Source organism: Colobus angolensis, unplaced genomic scaffold, assembly GCF_000951035.1.
Source record: "Colobus angolensis palliatus isolate OR3802 unplaced genomic scaffold, Cang.pa_1.0 Scaffold142, whole genome shotgun sequence".
NCBI lineage: Eukaryota > Metazoa > Chordata > Mammalia > Primates > Cercopithecidae > Colobus > Colobus angolensis.
The window spans coordinates 3,781,803-3,800,888 of NW_012114511.1; the positions used below are offsets into that span (position 1 = coordinate 3,781,803).

General features: G+C 44.8%; 1 protein-coding gene across 1 annotated transcript in view; it reads right to left on the bottom strand.

Moving 5' to 3' along the window:
* Window positions 1-7,825: 7,825 nt before the first annotated feature.
* Window positions 7,826-19,086, bottom strand: part of ETF1 (eukaryotic translation termination factor 1) — a 38,231-nt gene continuing 26,970 nt past the window's right edge. The window contains exons 4-10 of the mRNA XM_011935364.1: window positions 15,462-15,600; window positions 14,642-14,832; window positions 13,375-13,504; window positions 12,971-13,126; window positions 12,493-12,557; window positions 10,396-10,543; window positions 7,826-10,121 (exon numbers count right to left, since the gene is read on the bottom strand). Of these exons, the coding sequence (XP_011790754.1) occupies window positions 10,039-10,121; window positions 10,396-10,543; window positions 12,493-12,557; window positions 12,971-13,126; window positions 13,375-13,504; window positions 14,642-14,832; window positions 15,462-15,600 (912 nt within the window). The 3' untranslated portion in view covers window positions 7,826-10,038. The remainder of the gene's footprint in view (window positions 10,122-10,395; window positions 10,544-12,492; window positions 12,558-12,970; window positions 13,127-13,374; window positions 13,505-14,641; window positions 14,833-15,461; window positions 15,601-19,086) is intronic.

Consider the following 19,086-nt stretch of genomic DNA (forward strand, 5'->3'; position numbering starts at 1 on the left):
ACTGTTTTACCCACAACACTTCTGACACCAAATGTGTGGAGTTTTGTTCCCACATCAACTAATTCTCCAACTCTCCAGACACAACTGGTTGTCCTACAATTCAACTCAATTCTGACACTAACTACCCTAAGTTAGCAGACCCCACAGATTAAGGGTTCAGTTCCATAAGACTGCCCCAATATCAGATGCCAGTCACAAGTTACCACCTGTACTTCTGACTAACTGGCTATAAGGGGTTCCCATCACGCCCTCTTCAAGTTTGATAATTTGCTAGAACACTTCACAGAACTCAGGAAAAATCTACACATTATCGTAGGTTATTATAAAGGATACAACTCAGGGACAGTCAACAGAACAGATGCATAGGGCAAGGTATGGATGCAGAACTTTCATCCTCTCTCTGGGCATGCTACCCTCCCAGCACTTCAATGTGTTCACCAACCTGGAAGCTTCCTGAACTCTGTCATTTAGGGGGTTTTATGGAGGTCTCATTGTATAGGGATGATTGATGAAATCATTGGCCATCAGTGATTAATTCAACCTCCAGTCCCTCTCCCCTCTCTGGAGGTGGGAGGCAGGTGCCGAAAGCTCCACCTTTTTTTTTTTTTGGAGATAGGTCTAGCTCTGTTGCCCAGGCTGGAGTGCGGTGGAGCAATCTTGACTCACTGCAACCTCCACCTCGTGGGTTCAAGCGATTCTCCTGCCTCAGCCTCCTGAGTATGTGGGATTACAGGCATGTGCCATCACACCCAGCTAATGTTTTTTGTATTTTTAGTAGAGACGGGATTTCACCATGTTAGTCAGGCTGGTCTCGAACTCCTAACCTCAAATGATCTGCCCGTCTTGGCCTCCCAAACTGCTGGGATTACAGGTGTGAGCCACCGCACCTGGCCCAAAAACTCTACTCTCTAATCACGTTCTGGTCTTTCTGGTGACCAGTCCCCATCCTGAAGCTACCTAGGGGTCCCCAGTCATCAGTAATCTTATTAGCATAGAAAAGACACTCTCATCACTCTGGAGATTCCATAAGTTTTAGGAGCTGCATGCCAGGAAAGGGGTGGAGCAAAGACCTGTATATGTATTTCTTAGTGTATCATACTACTCAACAATAAAAATGAACATGCAACAGGCTGGGTATGGTGACTCACACCTGTAATCCCGGCACTTTCGGAGGCTGAGGCGGAAGGATCACTTAGAGCTAGGAGTTCAAGACCAGCCTGGGCAGCATAAGGAGACCCCATCTCTATAAAAAAATATATATACAAAAAAATAGCCCGACATGGTGGTGTAATCCCAGCTACTTGGGAGGCTGAGGGTAGAGGATCACTTGAGCTCAGGAGATCAAGGCTGTTATTGAGCTGTTAATGAGCCACTGCACTCCAGCCTAGGTGACAGAATGAGACTCCATCTCAAAAAAAAAAAAAAAGAAAGAAAGAAAGGTGTATCTCAAAAATTTATCTAAATGAAAGAAGCTTCACATAAAAGACTACATGTTGTGCTTTTCCATTAATATAAAAATTTCTAGGAAGGCCAGAACTGTAGAGGTAGAAAGCAGATCTGTAGCAGCTGGGCATGGTGGCTAATACCTACAATCCCAGCACTTTGGGAGGTCGAGGTGGGCAGATGACGTGAGGCCAGGAGTTTGAGACCAGCCTGGCCAATATGGTGAAACCTTGTCTCTACTAAAAACAGCAAAATTAGCTGGGTGTGGTGGCAGGCACCTGTAGTCCCAGCTACTCAGGAGGCTGAGGCATAAGAATTGCTTGAACCCGGGAGGCGGAGGTTGCAGTGAGCTGAGATCGCGCCACTGCACTCCAGCCTGGGCGACAGAGCGAGACTCTGTCTCCAAAAAAAAAAACACAAAGTAGATTGATCAGCAGCAGTTGCCCAGGGTTGGATGTGGAAACAGAGATTGACTGCAAAAGAGCACAAATAATCTTTTTGGGATGCTGAACATTGAGTTGTGAGTTGTAGGATGTTTACATAACTATACACATTTACTTTTACTTTTTTTTTTTTTTGAGACAGAGTCTCACTGTCACCCAGGCTGGAGTGCAGTGGCAGGATCTTGGCTCACTGCAGCCTCCACCTTCCGGGATCAACATACTCTCTTGCCTCAGCCTCCGGAGTAGCTGGGGCTACAGGCCTACACCACCATGCTCAGCTAATTTTTGTATTTTTAGTAGAGACAGGGTTTCACCATGATGGCCAGGCTGGTCTTGAACTTCTGGCTTCAAGTGATGTGCCTGCCTCAGCCTCCCAAACTGCTGGGATTACAGACGTGAGGCCAGGCGTGTAGGCCTGGCCTACACACATTTACTTTTAAAAATAAATAGCCAAACTATACCTACAGTGGGTTAATTTTATAGTTTATAAATTATACCTCAATAAAGCTGTTAAAAAACAAACCACAGAAATGATAGCAGGATGAAAAAACCAGTGTCGTGGCCGGGCGCGGTGGCTCGCGCCTGTAATCCCAGCACTTTGGGAGGCCGAGGCGGGCGGATCACGAGGTCAGGAGATGGAGACCATCCTGGCCAGCATGGTGAAACCCCATCTCCACTAAAAATACAAAAATTAGCCAGGCATGGTGGCGCACACCTGTAGTCCCACCTACTTGGGAGGCTGAGGCAGGAGAATCGCTTGAACCTAGGAGGTGGAGGTTGCAGTGAGCTGAGATCTGGCCACTGCACTCCAGCCTGGCGACAGAGCAAGACTCCGTCTCAAATAAAAAAAAAAAAAGAAAAAGAAAAAAAAAAAAAGATAAAACTGTGTCCTGAAATTGGAATGTCTTCCTGGCCTTTGGATCCAGTCAGGACTGATCCACGTGCCTCTCCAAACTTACCCTCTCATCTCTCCAGCTAATCCAGGTCGCAACATAGACCTAGCACCCCCGGAGGAGGAAGGAGCTGCCCTGCACTCCCCTTGTCCTTCAACATTCCTCGCTCTTCATTGTCATTCCTTGTTCAGAGTCTCCACTGCTGAACCTTCAACACCGAAGGGCAGGGTGTGCACCTCCACTGTTCGCCACTGAATCTCACGCAGGACCTAGGACATGTCTAAATGCTTGCTGAGTCAAGGAATGAGACTGACTTAACCCAAGTCTCCTTTAAGGAATAGAGGCGGCAGTGGAGTGCGTCTGTGGAGATGGCTGGAGGAGACTGCAGTAGCACTCCTTCCATAGGGGAGAACTCCTTTCATGTTACCTTTCAGAATCAGAGCCCGACAGGGGTGCTAGGAAGGGCCTCTAGCCCTGAGCACAGGAATTCGTCTTTATGTGGAGAAGCAACTCTCTCCCAGGCGACATCCTGCCTTATTACAAAGAGCCCCCCTATGCAGGCCCTCCAGGCCCCAGCTGGTTCATCTTGCCTCCCCTTTCCCCAGCAGGGAGCCTAGACTGGGCATGTCTTTGGGTCTGGACAGTCATATAACATGGGGCAAAGCGTCCTGGCATCATCAAGCCCTGATTTCTCCTCATGCCTCCCAGGAATGGGAATATCTCTGCATCTTTGCCTCTCAGAAGATCCGTGCCATTCCTGCTTGGAGCCTTTCTCTCAAGTTTCCACCCTCCTTCCTTATTCTCCTGGCTTCCTTGGAAACGGGTTTGCCCTCTAGCTTTCCTTTGAGTGGGGATGGAGAGGCAAGCAGAAGGGGCTAGGTATAGTATCTCAGCCGAGTGGGAGGAGCTGGAAGTCTGTGGCAGTCAGGGAGAGCTAGATGGGGCTAATTTGGAAGCCCGGGGGCTGGAGAAGCAAGTTGATCTACACACCCAAGCCAACCTTGACTCACAGGGAAGTGACTGGATTCAAACAGCTTTCATAACTCCATCTGGATGTTGGCCACCTTTCCTCTCCTAGCTCTTTGGTTTCAGGCCATGTGCTCCCTCCACTTGTCCCTTCTCTCATTTATAACATTGGAGAGAACAAGGCCTGGATGAAGAATAAGAAGATCATCCAGCTGTTAAGAGCACTGAATCTGGAGTTGCAGCAAGTGTTCATGTCAGCTCTGCTAATTTGCTGCATGAGCCTGACAGGTCACTGTGTTGCTCTCTGACCTCAGTTTTCTTCTGTCTTCATTGAGGGGATTGGAATAGGTAAGGTGCAAGACCCTTCCTAGTGCTAAAATTAAGGGGCCTGGCACAGTGGCACACACCTGGAATCCCAACACTTTGGGAGGCTGAGGCAGGCTGATCACTTGAGCTCAGGAGTTCAAGACCAGGCCGGTGCGGTGGCTCACGCCTGTAATCCCAGCACTTTGGGAGGCTGAGGCAGGCGGATTACGAGGTCGGGAGATTAAGACCATCCTGGCTAACACAGCGAAACCCCGCCTCTCCTAAAAAAAAAAAAATACAAAAAATTAGCCAGGCATGGTGGCGGGTGCCTGTGGTTCCAGCTACTCAGGAGGCTGAGGCAGGAGAATGGTATAAACCTGGGAGGCAGAGCTTGCAGTAAGCCGAGATCGTGCCACTCCACTCCAGTTTGGGTGACAAAGCAAGACTCCGTCTCTTTTTTTTTTTTTTTTTTTTTGAGACGGAGTCTCACTCTCTCGCCCCGGCTGGAGTGCAGTGGCCGGATCTCAGCTCACCGCAAGCTCCGCTTCCTGGGTTTACGCCATTCTCCCGCCTCAGCCTCCGAAGTAGCTGGGACTACAGGCGCCCGCCACCTCGCCCGGCTAGTTTTTTGTATTTTTTAGTAGAGACGGGGTTTCACCGTGTTGGCCAGGATGGTCTCGATCTCCTGACCTCGTGATCCGCCCGTCTCGGCCTCCCAAAGTGCTGGGATTACAGGCTTGAGCCACCGCGCCCGGCCAAGACTCCGTCTCAAAAAATAGTCCAGCCTGGGCAACGTGGCGAAACCTCATCTCTACAACAACAACAAAAAAAAAACTCCAAAAATTAGACAGGTGTGGCGGCGTGTGCCTGTAGTCCCAGCTACTTGGGAGACTGAGGTGGGAGGATTGTTTGATCCTGGGAGGATGAGGCTGCAGTGAGACAAGATTGCACCACTGCATTCCAGCCTGGGTGACAGAGTGAGACCCTGTCTCAATTAAAAAAAAAAAAAAGTGCTAAAATGATAATTCCTTAAGGAGTCTAAGTATTGGGTACTGTGGAGAAAAGCTATATAAAGGTGTGGCCATACACTAAGGACTAGAGTCGAAAGAGACTCTAGTCCTTTCTGAGAATGGGCTTGACATTCCCAGGTACAGCTTTGCCTTCTCATCACTTCCAGGATTGCTCACCTACTTGGGACCAAGGGCCCCCCAAGAAGCCCTTCTTCATGCTGTTTTACTTCACTCTGTAGGGATGACCTGCATTTGCACTGGCTTTGGAACCAAACAGACCTGACTTTGAGTCCCAGATTTTGCCACTTAGTAGAACGTGGATGGGAAGATATAAACAGCATCTCCCTCACTACGTTTTTCTAAGGGTTACGTAACTGTTCAACAAATGTCAGTGACGATAGTTACTTCACAGACAGATAGCTCAAAGCCCAGAATGAGGAGTAAGAAAACTGGGCAGAGCTGGACTGAGACTCCTGGGCTCTCCTCTCCTTTCACTCATCCCTACTCCTTTGTTAAATTGCCCTCTCCACTTTCCCAAAATTTAAGGGCAAAGCAAGCTGTCCCAAGCACCTCTTAATGCTTGTCAGAAATCCCCCCTACTTCAGATGAAGCAAATTTCTTCGTCAGCGTCCTTAACTCTATAGCACCACCTTGTGGTCACCAGCACAAACTTTCCCTGGCCACTTCCAGAGGACCAAGGTTGGGAGTGGAGTAGCTGCCATCCCAGTCCTTGCTAAGTGCTTTCATGTGCCTTATTCCAGTTAATCCTTATTACAGGTGGTGAAACTGCTACTCAAAGACATGGAATAATTTGCCAGCCTCTCAAGTGGAGCCAGGATTTCTACCTCAGACCTCAGATCCTGCTTCCTACTGCGCTCTCCTGATAGCTTCCCGGGAAGCTGGCTAGCACGGCACTTCAGATTCAGGGACTGTCTGATACTGTGAGTCACAAACCCAGTTAAGAGCAGAGCCAGAGCTTTTTTTTTTTTTTTGAGACAGTCTTGTTGTCGCCTAGGCTGGAGTGCAGTGGTGCCATCTCGTCTCTCTGCAGCCTCCACCTCCCAGGTTCAAGCAATCCTTGTGCCTCAGCCTCCTGAGTAGCTGGGATTACAGGCGCCCACCACCTGTCCGGCTAATTTCAGTAGAGTCAGGGTTTCACCATGTTGGTCAGCCTGGTCTTGAACTCCTGATCTCGGGTGATCCACCTGCCTTGGCCTCCCAAAGTGTTGGGTTTACAAGCATGAGCCATGGTGCCTGGCAGAACCAGAGCTTAACTCCCTTGTTTGGTTCTGGGCTCTTAGCTAAGCCCCAGGTAAACCTGCCAGTTTCAGGGAAGGACTCCTGGAGATGGCTGTATCTGAAACTGAATTCACCAGACAGGGTTTTAGACTTGATTTACAGAGAACGCTGGAGGTGGTGAATTGTTTTCACCTGTATTTCTAGTTCCTGCTATTCAGCCACATCCTCAGCAGCACCCAAACTGCCACAAAACAAGCAACTGTGCCCTGCTTCTCTAGCTCTAATCGGATGCTCCCACACCACTTGGCTTTTCGGTTCCCAGGTCCCCTGAGACCCAGTCCCATCAGGACTGGACTTGGCAGGCAGGAATCCCAGCTGGCATTCACTCAAGTTGGCAACAAAGGAGAAGCTGGCATGAGGCTTAAATTCCACCTTGGCTCTCAGCCCTGAATCCACCGTGCCTATCTGGGAGTGTCATGGCATGCGTCTTGGAGTCAGAGAACAAAAGATGGCAAGTGCTGCAAGCCCAGACAGGCAAGCACCACAGCCCATACATCCTGCACCACTGTGCTGCCTCCCAACAATTTTGTCTTCAACAACAGCACCTAGACATGCATTAGGAGGGAAAATTACACTTCCACCAGCACAGGCATGTTCGCCCCTTCCCAGCTGGTAATTGAGTTTTGTTGTCAGGGCTATCATCTAGATCAGGTGAGAAAATGGGTGAAAAGTATGCCAAGTGCCATTACTGGTCAATTTTATTTAAAACAGTTTTCTCAAACCTAGAGAAAGCAAACCATGCACCACCTTGGTTCCTCAACTAGGCTTCCTAAACTACCAAAGAGGCTCTCTAAGCACCTCAACCTTGGGGGAAAACAAAGAAAACAAATTCTCTTCTACTCTGAACCTGGCCTAGGAGCCCTGCTCTACTGCACCAGCACCTGCTCTTGGACGGGCTACTACTCTCCTACCCAGTGTAAGGTATTTAAGATGAAGGAACGTGGGAGGGAGAGGGCCCAGGCCTAGTTTCTGCTATTCCATCTGGACCATTCTATTATAGGACTCAAAGACAGATACAGAGAGAACTTTGGAATAAGGCCTGGGATAAAATTTTGGTGTTATCACTAAAGAGCTGCTACTTAACCTTCTTTTGTTCTGTTCCATCATCTGTAAAATTGGGTACCTCCATGGGATGCTGGGTTATGGAATAATATACTTAACATACCTTAAAAAAAAAAAAAAAAAGCAGCAAGATTCCCTTTGGCGTGCATGTAGAATGGGGGAGAATACAAATTAGTGTGGCCCCAGCAACCTGAATCTTCTTTCTCTACCATAACTCTGGGATTGTGACCTCAGAAAAACTTTGCATATACCTTTCCATAGACAAATGTAGTAAACACAACTCAAATCCAAGGCTGAAATGCTACTGGGCATGACTAATCTGAGGTATGCCTTGGAGAACTCACTGTCTCCACAGTTCAGGCCTTTCTAGACCAGTCCTAAAAAATCTCAAGCACACAAAGTATATTCTTAAATATGGTTTAATACTCTTCTCCATTTCTGTACATCACAACACCAAGATTTTGCTGCTTAGGATCTCTCTGCAGAGGCTATAGAGAATGCAAAGGCTACGGTTTTCACCCCCTCTTATTTATGTGTTTGTATGTGTAAGTGTAATACATATCAGTATATATTGATACACACATCAATATATAATGCAATATATATCACCGAAGAGAACACATTGATTAAAGAAATACAAAAATTTGGCATCATTTCCAAACTTAAATAGTAAAAATAAAAACTACAAAAGGAGCTGCATACCCTAAATGTATCATGTGAAACAACAAGCATATTCAAAAATGTAAATTTACATCCAATTTCTCTGGTCTTGTCCTATCACATCAGACCCATTTACAATGGCGAAACCCTCAGGTACTGCTGTGAAGAGAGCATGTTTGCTCGCTCTTGGGTGTTCTGCAAACAAATAGCAGAGCCCAAAGCAAAAAAGCCTGTTCTGGGTGAAGTCTCCCACGCTGGTGAACACCAAATAATGGACTCTTCTCACTGGGGGTTGAGACATCAGGTTACACATTGACAGACAGTATTTGGACCTCAGAGTACAGTGTGAGAACTAGAAACTTTACATTTAAGACATACTCCCTTCATTCAAGTGAAACAGGATTATTGGAACGATAGGCAGGTCTGTAACCTGGGAACAAGGAGCTGGTTCAGACCAATAAAGCTACGAGTGACTGAATCAAGTCAGTAAAGAACAGCAGTCAGGCACTAAAGTGTTAAAAGTACCCAATTTGAAAACCAAATGCACCCCACTACCCTACAGTCAGTGTGGAGGTGATACCAATTGACTTTTAAAACCTTTGGTCCTTCAAAGTCTGTTTGGTATACTTTTTTCCATTGCTACCACTGGGCACATACTATACACTTTATTCAACTGTCACCACCTCGGGCACGCCATGACCCTGCATGTCAGCTGGGTTCAAGTCTGACTTACAGCCCAGCTGTGACGCATAAGCTTCAGGGTTTCAGGCCAACTTTTGGATCCAACATGGTCTTAAATCCATGGTGCCAGAAGCTGTGTCCCATCCCTTCCCACCCGCCCCTCATTTCTCATGTGAGAGGTGCTTGTAAGTCCCACATTTGAAACAGATGCTCCAACCCCACCAGGAGGTCAGGAGTTTATAATTACATGCAGTCATACATGTCTGTCGTTCCTGTGAAAAACCTTGCAATTCATTTTAATAAATCAAAACATTCACATAATCTCATGCCATCCAACACAAGGAAAACACATCCACCTCCCTTTTAACAAGGACTGACCCAAGCAAAATAAAATCCTCTTTAAATTTCTTCGCTTCCACTTAAATTGCATGTTTTATTTCTCCCAATCCCAGCAATAGCACAGAAGCCCCATCATATCCATCCCAAACTGGTTTTGAGTAGGTTAAGGTTATAGGGACCCCCGTCAGAACATCGATACAAAGGGCTCCCAAACGCCGGGCACAAATGTGTCTGCAAACAGATGGAAGTAAACAGTGCACTGGCCCAAATGCTTCATGAGTCAGTTTGATTTTGCAATGCAATTTGCATCCTTGAAACTGCCAGTCTGGAGGGGACAGGGTAGCGTGAGGGAGTGAAGTTGAAAGTGCCTCCTATTAGCTCACCCTTTCAACATTAAACAGAGACCAAGAGAGAAATGGTTCCAACATTTCACCACATATATTTCTTCTTATGCAGTCTAAGCTGAGAATGCCATGTAAATGGGTCACTGCGAAATGCAGCAATTTAATTTTTCTCCAATCAAAATAAGAAACAAACCAGTATGATCTCACTTCTATTAACTTTTGAAGGTTTACAGCAGTTAAAGTATTTTTGCTTCTATGTATGAAGGTTAAAAAAATCATTTTTTTTCATAAAATACAAGAGCAACCAATTTCACCATTGAGTAAAAGTAAAAACTGGGATTCTTTTTAAATTAGTCCAAAGTGGCATTTAAGAACTTAGTTGTAGGCTGCTGCGCTGACACCATGACAAACCAAAGTGTAGGGCTGGGTCTGGTTTTGTTTCGGTTTTCTTTTCAATATCCAATGCTCATGGATTAAGTTCTGGAAATGTTCCAATTGTAAGGCAGGGATCTGTTTGGATTCCACCATGGGTATGCTCCTTGGGTTGGATGCTGGAGGGTGAGGCACATTTTGCCGGACCCATGTCGACTACCTAGTAGTCATCAAGGTCAAAAAATTCATCGTCTCCTCCTTGGTATTCCATTCCCTGGAAATCTACTCGGTACCGCAAGATACCTGGGGAAACAAACCAAAAGGTAAATTACCTGTTCACGGAATGGGCATGTGTGTAAGGGGCTGGTCACTCTAATAAGGGAAGACCCATTCTCTTGCAGAATTACAGAAAACAAAGAGGCAAAAATAAACATGGGTCCAAATTAGGAACCTGCACCTGCTGCGTCAATCACCTATCTCAGCAGATAATGAGCACCTTGCCTGAAGCAGGGCTAGCCAGGAGTGACCTTGGCCTGAGACCCTGGTTTTAAGTTTGGTTTGCTGATTTGCTACTCACCTCCAATTCCACCAAATCCTTTCACAAACTGAGACCCTTCTTGTGATTTATCTGTGACAATTTCCAACGTAGCTCCAAATTTTTTATAGTTGTTAGCAAACCATTCCAACAGGGGCATACTCTCGATAAGCTCATGTTCCTGTCCGGTCTACAGGGGTGACCATGAGATACAAAAACAGGGGGGATTAGGATATATGAAGGCTAATTAGCCCCTCTCACAGCCCCTTGCCCACCTATCACTCTCATCCTCCCACTTATAGCCATATCTGTGTGTAAAGCTCTGTAAGTCATCTCTGGTTTTGATAACATAATGGACATAAGCAGAGAAATTCGGATTATTTCAAACAACACTTCTCCTCAGACTACCCTCAGCCATGAAATACCAACACAAACACTCAGTGGGTTTTCAGCTTATGATTCCTACTGTTGACTCTGGAAGTCAGGCTGTTGTAGTGTCTCTAAGCAACATCCATTCAATGACCCCGAAGAGACCCGCCAGGACTGCTTTTGGGAGTGGCCTCAAAGAGAACAAAGCTCTCCAAACCAGAATTTGAGGAAGCTACCATTTAAACCTATCTCATACAGGAGAGTGATACTTTCAACTGTTGTGATGCATTTAGAGCAAACCAGAGAAGCCACTGCAGTGGAAGAGCTGATTAAGTGAAGAAAGCAGCACAGGTTTCATAGTGCAGGAGAGGCATTATGCAAATTACATTTTTCTCCCTATTAAATTTCAAGGATAATGAAATGTTTTCCTGATTGCTTAACTACTTAAAAACAAAGAAGGCCGGGTGCGGTGGCTCATGCCTGTAATCCCAGCACTTTGGGAGGCCGAGGTGGGCGGATCACGAAGTCAGCAGATCGAGACCATCCTGGCTAACACGGTGAAACCCCGTCTCCACTAAAAATACACAAAAATAGCCAGGCGTGGTGGCGGGCGCCTATAGTCCCAGTTACTTGGGAGGCTGAGACAGGAGAATGGCGTGAACTCGGGAGGCGGAGGTTGCAGTGAGCCAAGATCGTGCCACTGCACTCCAGCCTGGGGGACAGAGGGAGACTCCGTCTAAAAAACAATAAACAAAGACAAACACAAACAAAAAACCAGGCCAGGCATGGTGGGTCACACCTGTAATCTCACCACTTTGGAAAACCAACACAGGAGGATCACTTGAGCCCAGGAGTTCAAGACCAGCCTGGTGAACACAACAAGACCCCATTTCTATAAAAAAGAAGGCTGCCCAGCACGGTGGCTCACGCCTGTAATCCCAGCATTTTGGGAGGCTGAGGCAGGTGGATCACCTGAGGTCCCAGCTACTCAGGAGACTGAGGCAGGAGAATTGCCTGAACCCAGGAGGTGGAGGTAGCCGTGAGCCGAGATTGCACCACCGCACTCCAGCCTGGGCGACAAGAGCAAAACTCCGTCTCAAAAAAGGGCATGAGGGTTTGTGCCCGTACTTCTGACTACTCAGCAGACTGAGACAGAAGGATTGTTTGAGCCCAGGGGTTCGAGGTTACAGTGACCTATGATTGTGCCACTGAATCTAGCCTGGGTGACAGACCAGGACACTATCTCAAAAAAAAAAAAAAAAAAAAAAAGACCAGGTACGGTGGCTCACACCTGTAATCCCACCACTTGGGAGGCCAAGGTAAGCAGATTGCTTGAGCTCAGGAGTTCGAGACCAGCCCAGGGCAACATGGTGAAAACCCCCCTCTACAAAAAATTTGAAAATTAGTTGGGCATGGTGGTATATGCCTGTAGTCCCAGCTACTAGAGAGGCTGAGGCAAGAGGATCATTTGAGTCCAGGAGGTGGAGGCTGCAGTGAGCCGAGATCATGCCACTGCACTCCAGCTTGGGCAACAGAGCAAGACCCTGTCTCCAGGGAAAAAAAAAAAAAAAAGCTGCAGTAACTATGATTTGGCCTCCTTCCCTGAAGTCAGATTTGTATGTGGCAGGCAGGAGATGACCACCTCCCACAGCCACCCCCCCAAGTTAGTATGAGGTTTGGTTTCCCAAAGCTCACCCTCTACACCGCCAGTGCTCTAGCACATGGATTTATGCTTGCATGTATCATCAAACCAAGAAAATAATCACATACCTCTTTGTCTGTGAAATGAGATTTATCCTTTTCTTGCTCTGGAGTTAGATAGAGAATTTTCTCCTCTGTAGTATTAGGAGGAAAAAATGTGTTAACCTGGCTCTCATGTACTAATCTGTGTAAGCTCTGTAAGATGAGGTTAGATGAGAAAAGGGCTCAGGGACTCAATCTCTCAACCTTTTTTCCATAAGCTGTTAGCATACACTGAGTGTCTACTAGGTACAGTGCTTCAACCATAAGGAACATCAGAGATGCTCAAGATACAGTCCTGGTCCTCAGCGGATTTAACAATCTTAAGCAGACGTTAAACAGTTCAAGCAGAAAAATCTATGCAGGAATGTACTACAGACTGAAGAAGTAGGGAACAAGGGGTAGATCTACCTTCTGACCGCTCCTGAAATCAGCCATCCCTCCCAATCTCCACCCCAGGCTTCCTGGCTCAGTAACAAATAGCAACCTTATTTTCTCATTCTCATACCTTCTGTGCCTTGGCAATGAAGAACATATCTCATTATATCCAGATTTTCATAGACTATTAGAATTTCTACAGCTCCCATTTCCAAAGCCTTTAGTGTATCTTCAACGCCAAAACAGTACTTGCCCGTGTCCTGGCTGATTTCATCGAAGTATCGTCCTGTGATGAGGGATCAGTCAACAGGACATATATTAAGTTTCCCTCGTAGATACAAACATACTTATTCAACCTAATGACTACAGAAGATAAAAAATAATGCTTTCACTGAGGCAAAAGAGTTAATAAAAATACTAAATATCCTCTTTTTACATTTTTGGTACCTTGTCTCATACATACAAACACGTATAGACGTACACACACACACACAAAAACATTTCACAGAATATGCAGTTGCATTTCACCGATACCTATTAATTTCTTCTCTTGAATGAATTTCACGTTGGAGAGGACTTCAGTAGACAACTCAATAGCTTGGTTGAATCCATTTTCACCACCATAGGATATATCAACTAATTTTAAAACTTTTGATTGTAACCTCTGACACACAAAAAAAAATTATTAGTATTTATTAGTACTTATTTAAAATATAATTAAAACACCTTTACCCAAACCCACTAACTCTCAATGGCATGCAAAGCTCAGCATTATGATCACTGAAGTCTAAATATGGGGAAGGAGCCCAGTTTAATCAAAAGCTGCTCTTACAGTGAACAGCACTGCCAGGGTAAACTTTCCCAGCCAATTACATCACACATTTTATTAGATCTACTATAGGACAACTCATTAAGTTCAAACAAAAATAAGTTATTGTGGAGGAAAGGGGGAACCACTGGATCCTGCAAAATAAGGTAACAGAAGTTAAGACGGGCTGGGTAGGGTGGCTCACATCTATAATCCCAGCACTTTGGGAAGCTAGGACAGGCAGACAGCTTGAGTCCAGGAATACTGAGACCAGCCTAGGCATCATGGTGAAACCTCACCTCTACCAAAAAGTACAAAAATTAGCTGGGCATGGTGACACATCCCTGTAGTCCCAGCTACTTGGGAGGCTGAGCTGGGAGGATCACTTGAACCCGGGAGATCGAGGCTGCAGTGAGCCATGATTGCACTACTGCACTCCAGCCTAGGCAAGATAGCGAGACCCAGTCTCAAAAAAAAAAAAAAAAGAAAAGAAAAGGTGTAAGGCAATTTCTTTGGTGGACCTTCTACCGTAAGGCCACTTCCTCCAGAAGACCTTGGAAATGTATTACGGCTGAGCCGATGTTATAAAATGGGCTTTAAATGCTTTAGGCTGAATCAGCTGTCATATTGCTGAGAGCTTTGCTGCTATGTATCTCCAAGAATAAATCAGAAAAAGAAAATAAGGAACAGGTTTTAGTTTATTTGAAATCAAACTCCATTCTACAGCCAATTCTGACAACCCAACTAAACCAGGGACCTCCACAGGATCCACAAGAAGCCCACCTAAAACTGGTTGATTTCGGAAGAGAAGGGGCTCAGAAAAGCACAGGGGAATGTTTCCTAATAAACATCTGTAAACCTGCCGTTTAACTTAGAGGTAGGTTTTTAACCCAGGGAATTTTTAAAAAGATGTGTCTGTTCCAGTGCTCACACAAAGGACTCACCTACTCCTACCTAGGGACTTACATAATAGAGCATGTACTTCTTACTTACCTGATCAAACATATCAGATTGACTTAGTTCAGTTTTAAAGTCAGCAGATCCAGCTAAAACTAGACCAGCCACATTCACTTTGTCCCCAGAAATAAACAGCTGCACAGCAGTCTCTGCTACTTTCCGAACATAGTTATGTCGCTTTTCCATTCTTAAACGGGCAAAACGCAAGGCTGACTGACCTCCTCTACCTTTGACACAAAAGTAGCAAGAGAAAAAGGCAATTATTAAGAACTACAAGATGTCTTCAAATTAAAAATAAAATAATCATGTCATCATCCAAGAAAAGGACAAAGAAAAATCACCATTCCCTTAACTAAACGTTTAGCATAAACTGCTACTTGTTTTCAGAGAGCGACTACTAATTCTATGTCAAGAGAAGAGCCATAAGCACCAGTGAGGCACCCGTCATTCCGGGAGGCTTTTCTCCCTATCATCTGGATTCACTCCCCTCACATCATACTGTTTTCTCTCTTTTTTTCTTTTTTGAGACAGAGTCTTGCTCTGTTGCCCAGGCTGGAGTGCAGTGGTGCAATCACAATTCAATGCAACCTCCGTCTCCCGGGTTCAAGCAATCCTCCTGCCTCAGCCTCCCAAGTAGCTGGAATTACAGGCACCCGTCATATTTTTATATTTTTAGTAGAGACAGGGTTTCACCATCTTGGCTGGGCTGGTCTCGAACTTCTGACTTCGTGATCCACCCAGCTCGGCCTCCCAAAGTGCTGGGATTACAGACATGAGCCACCGCACCCGGCCCATCACACTGTTTTCTTATTGTTAGACACAAAGTAAGTGGGTTCATGTTCTCCTCCTGTATTACCGTGTTTCTTTGGGAGATCCACAGTGAATTTGTGCAGGACTTCTCTTGTGTTTCCTTGGAGTGTGCCAAAAAGTGCACCACTACCATCTATTACAATGAATCCAAACTTGCTATCATCTGAAAGTAGTGCTGTAAGAGCCTGAAAAGCAAACACAAGTACCACATGGTGAATCCCAAAGCTTTGCTAAGGTCAAAAAAACTCTGAGAAAGGACATATACAAGCCCTTTCACTCCACTCACCATGTTATTAGCACTGTGGAAAAACCATTCTATGGAATAATTTATAGACTTCAGTTATAATCATGTAACTCTTATGGACAAATCTGAACCCAATAAGGAAATAATGGATGGTATCTATGTGAAGCTTTTCAACATATCTGACATAGGCATGTAAATATAAAACCACAAAGATATCTGTATGCCCATGTTTATAGCAATATTACACACAGCAGTTACTACTACTCAATCTCAAAAAGGAAGAAAATTTTGAAACATGCTACAATAGGGATACTTGAATACATGCTAAGTGAAATAACCCTGTCAAAAAAGGACAAATACTGTATGATTCCACTTATATGAGGTTCCCAGAGTAATCAAAATCAGAGACAAAAAGTCAAATGGTGGTTGCCAGAGGCTGGAAAAAAGGGGGAACAAGGAATTATTGCTCAATAGATATAGTTTCAGTTTTGTAATACAGAGTTCTGAGCTGGGTGTGGTGACTCACACATGTAATCCCAGCACTTTGGGAGGCTGAGCTCAGGAGTTTGAGACTGGCCTGGGCAACACAGCGAAACACTGTCTCTACAAAAAAAAATACAAAAATTAGGTGGCCGTGGTGACACGTGCCTACCAGCTACTTGGAATGGCTTCAGTCAGGGAGGTGTAGGTTGACAGTGAGCCAAGACTGTGCTACTGTACTCCAGCCTGGGTGATAGATCCAGAGACCCTGTCTCAAAATACAAAAAAAACTTTAACTTGTTCCTTTTTATCTTTTTTTTGAGATAGGGTCTCACTTTGGTGACCAGGCTGGAGTGTAGTGGCCATCATAGCTCACTGCAGCCTCGAAGTCTTGGACTCAAATGATCCTTCTGTCTTAGCCTCCCAAAGTGCTGGGGTTACAGGCATAAGCCAGCATGCCTTTAAAGGTAGTACAGCTAGTGATTCTGAGTTTTATGAGGAAAACCTTCCTTGTATGTTAACTTTATATCCCCATTATTTATGCTTTCCCAAAGAGAAAATATTGAAACAGTCCTGGGACATACATAGATAAGAGTTCTCACAATGGAATCAGAATACTACACACTTAGTAGATCTCTAATTGCCAGGGGACAATCTCTTTGGAAGTAAGAAACTGTTACCCATTCCATTTTATTTTTATAAACTGATCCTCCTGTTTGGCCTCCCAAAGTGCTGGGATTACATGGGTGTGAGCCACAAAACCTGGTCTTACCATTCCATTTTAAGAAAACAGCCCCTTCAATAATTGACTAGAAAGCAGATGGATCAACTAAAAATCCATCTTTAACAAAACCATGCTAGATAGTTAGCATTAAGACATGAATATTGTGGCTGGGAGTGGTGGCTTATCCCTGCAATGGCACTTTGAGAGGCCAAGGTGGGTGGATCACTTGAGGTCAGGAGTTCAGACCAGCCTAGCCGACATAGTGAAATCTTGTCTACTAAAAATACAAAAATTAGCTGGACGTGGTGGTGCACACTTGTAATCCCAGCTACTCAGGAGGCTGAGGCAGGAGAATCACTTGAATTCAGGAGGTGGAAGCTGCAAGGAGCCGAGATCGTGCCACTGCGCTCCAGCCTGGGCAACAGAGCAAAAATCAATCTCAGAAAAAAAAAAAAAGGCCTTGAATATGAATATTGCACATTAATAATATAGCCTTATCAAAATGACCTGTTAGGTAGACTGAAGTTTTCAATAAATCTGCTTATCAGGGAACAGGCTTATCCCTTATTAGAATATATAATTACCCTGATAAACAGGATATAACCCTCTCAGTTAAAGCTAAAATGTACAAAGTTAGCAAGATTAAACAGTATCTTAGAAAAGGAGTTAAGGTTTGGAAAAAAGCCAATAAGGCTAACTCAGTTAAGTGAGCAAAAGCCAGACAACATGGGTACCTGGCACTATTTAAATGAACAAGATTCAAAATCTGCTTTCATCCAACCAGATACAGGTAAGTGGTTTCAGTGGCTGAGAGGCTCCCTGAAGAACCCTCTGCTGTAAGTACAGTGTGGTAGTGAAGAGAAAAACAGTCTGGATTGTCTATGCAGTCGACCAAGATCCAACTATAAATGGACTTCCCATCAAGTTAGTAAAAATCATCTATTGTAAACTGTCGACAGATGTCAGTTCTAATTCCACTGTAGAGGTTTTTCCCTAGGTTGATGAAAGGCAAGAGACTGAACTAGGAGCCAGCTGTGAATTCTTGATTGTTCTACTGTTGACTGATTTAGGTCACTCTAATGAGGTTTCCTTTCCACCGTTCAAGTTCATCTTATGGCATCTTTGTCACTCAAAAGTTTCATGGGGAAAGGGAGAAAATGAGTTCTTACAGTTCTGCTACTAAAAAGTTTACAATTTGTTATGTGAAAACTGAGTGCAATAACTCAAAGAGTATAACTGGACTGCTTGTAACACAATGCATACACACTCAAAGAAATGGGTACTCTATTTTCCATAGTGTGATAGCTCACATTGCATGCCTGTATCAAAACATCTCATGTACCCCACATACACCTACTATGTACCCACAAAAATTAAAAAAAAAAAAATACACACACACACACACACACACACTTTGGGAGGCTGAAGCGAGCAGATCACTTGAGGCCAGGAGTTTGGGACAAGCCTGGCCAACATGGCAAAACTCTGTCTCTACTAAAAAAAATACAAAAAATTAGCCAGGCATGGTGGCGCACACCTGTAATCCCAGCTATTCAGGAGGCTTGAGGCTTGTACAAGAATCGTTTGAACCATGGAGATGGAGGTTGCAGTGAGCCAAGATTGCGCCACTGCACTCCAGCCTGGGCAACAGTGTGAGACTGTCTCAAAACATGCTCAATGACTAGTGTCATAATAAATGTAAATTGCCTTACTTTTTGAAAATAGCTGTGTAAAATGGTACAACTGTTTGGAAAACAGTCTAGCAACTTCTTAAGAGTTAAACATAATTACTATATAACCTACACAATTCCACAAATCCAAGAAACATGAAAATGTACGGTCACACAGAAACTTGTCCATGAATGTTCACAGCGGCATTATTCGTAACAGCCAAACAGTGCAAACAACCCAAATGTAAAACTGATAAAAAGACACATAAAATATAAAATATGGCATATATGTATACAATGGAATACTACTTGGTAATAAGCAATGAAGTGTACCGATGAATGCTATAAAGTATAAAGTATAAAGTAAAAGAAGCCAGTCACAAAAGGCCACAAACTATACGATTCTATTATATAAAATATCCAGGCTGGGTGGGGTGGCTCATGACTGTAATCCTAGTACTTTGGGAGGCTGACGCGCGCGGATCACGAGGTCAGGAGTCTGAGACCAGCCTGACCAGTGTGGTTAAACCTCGTCTCTACTAAAAACACAAAA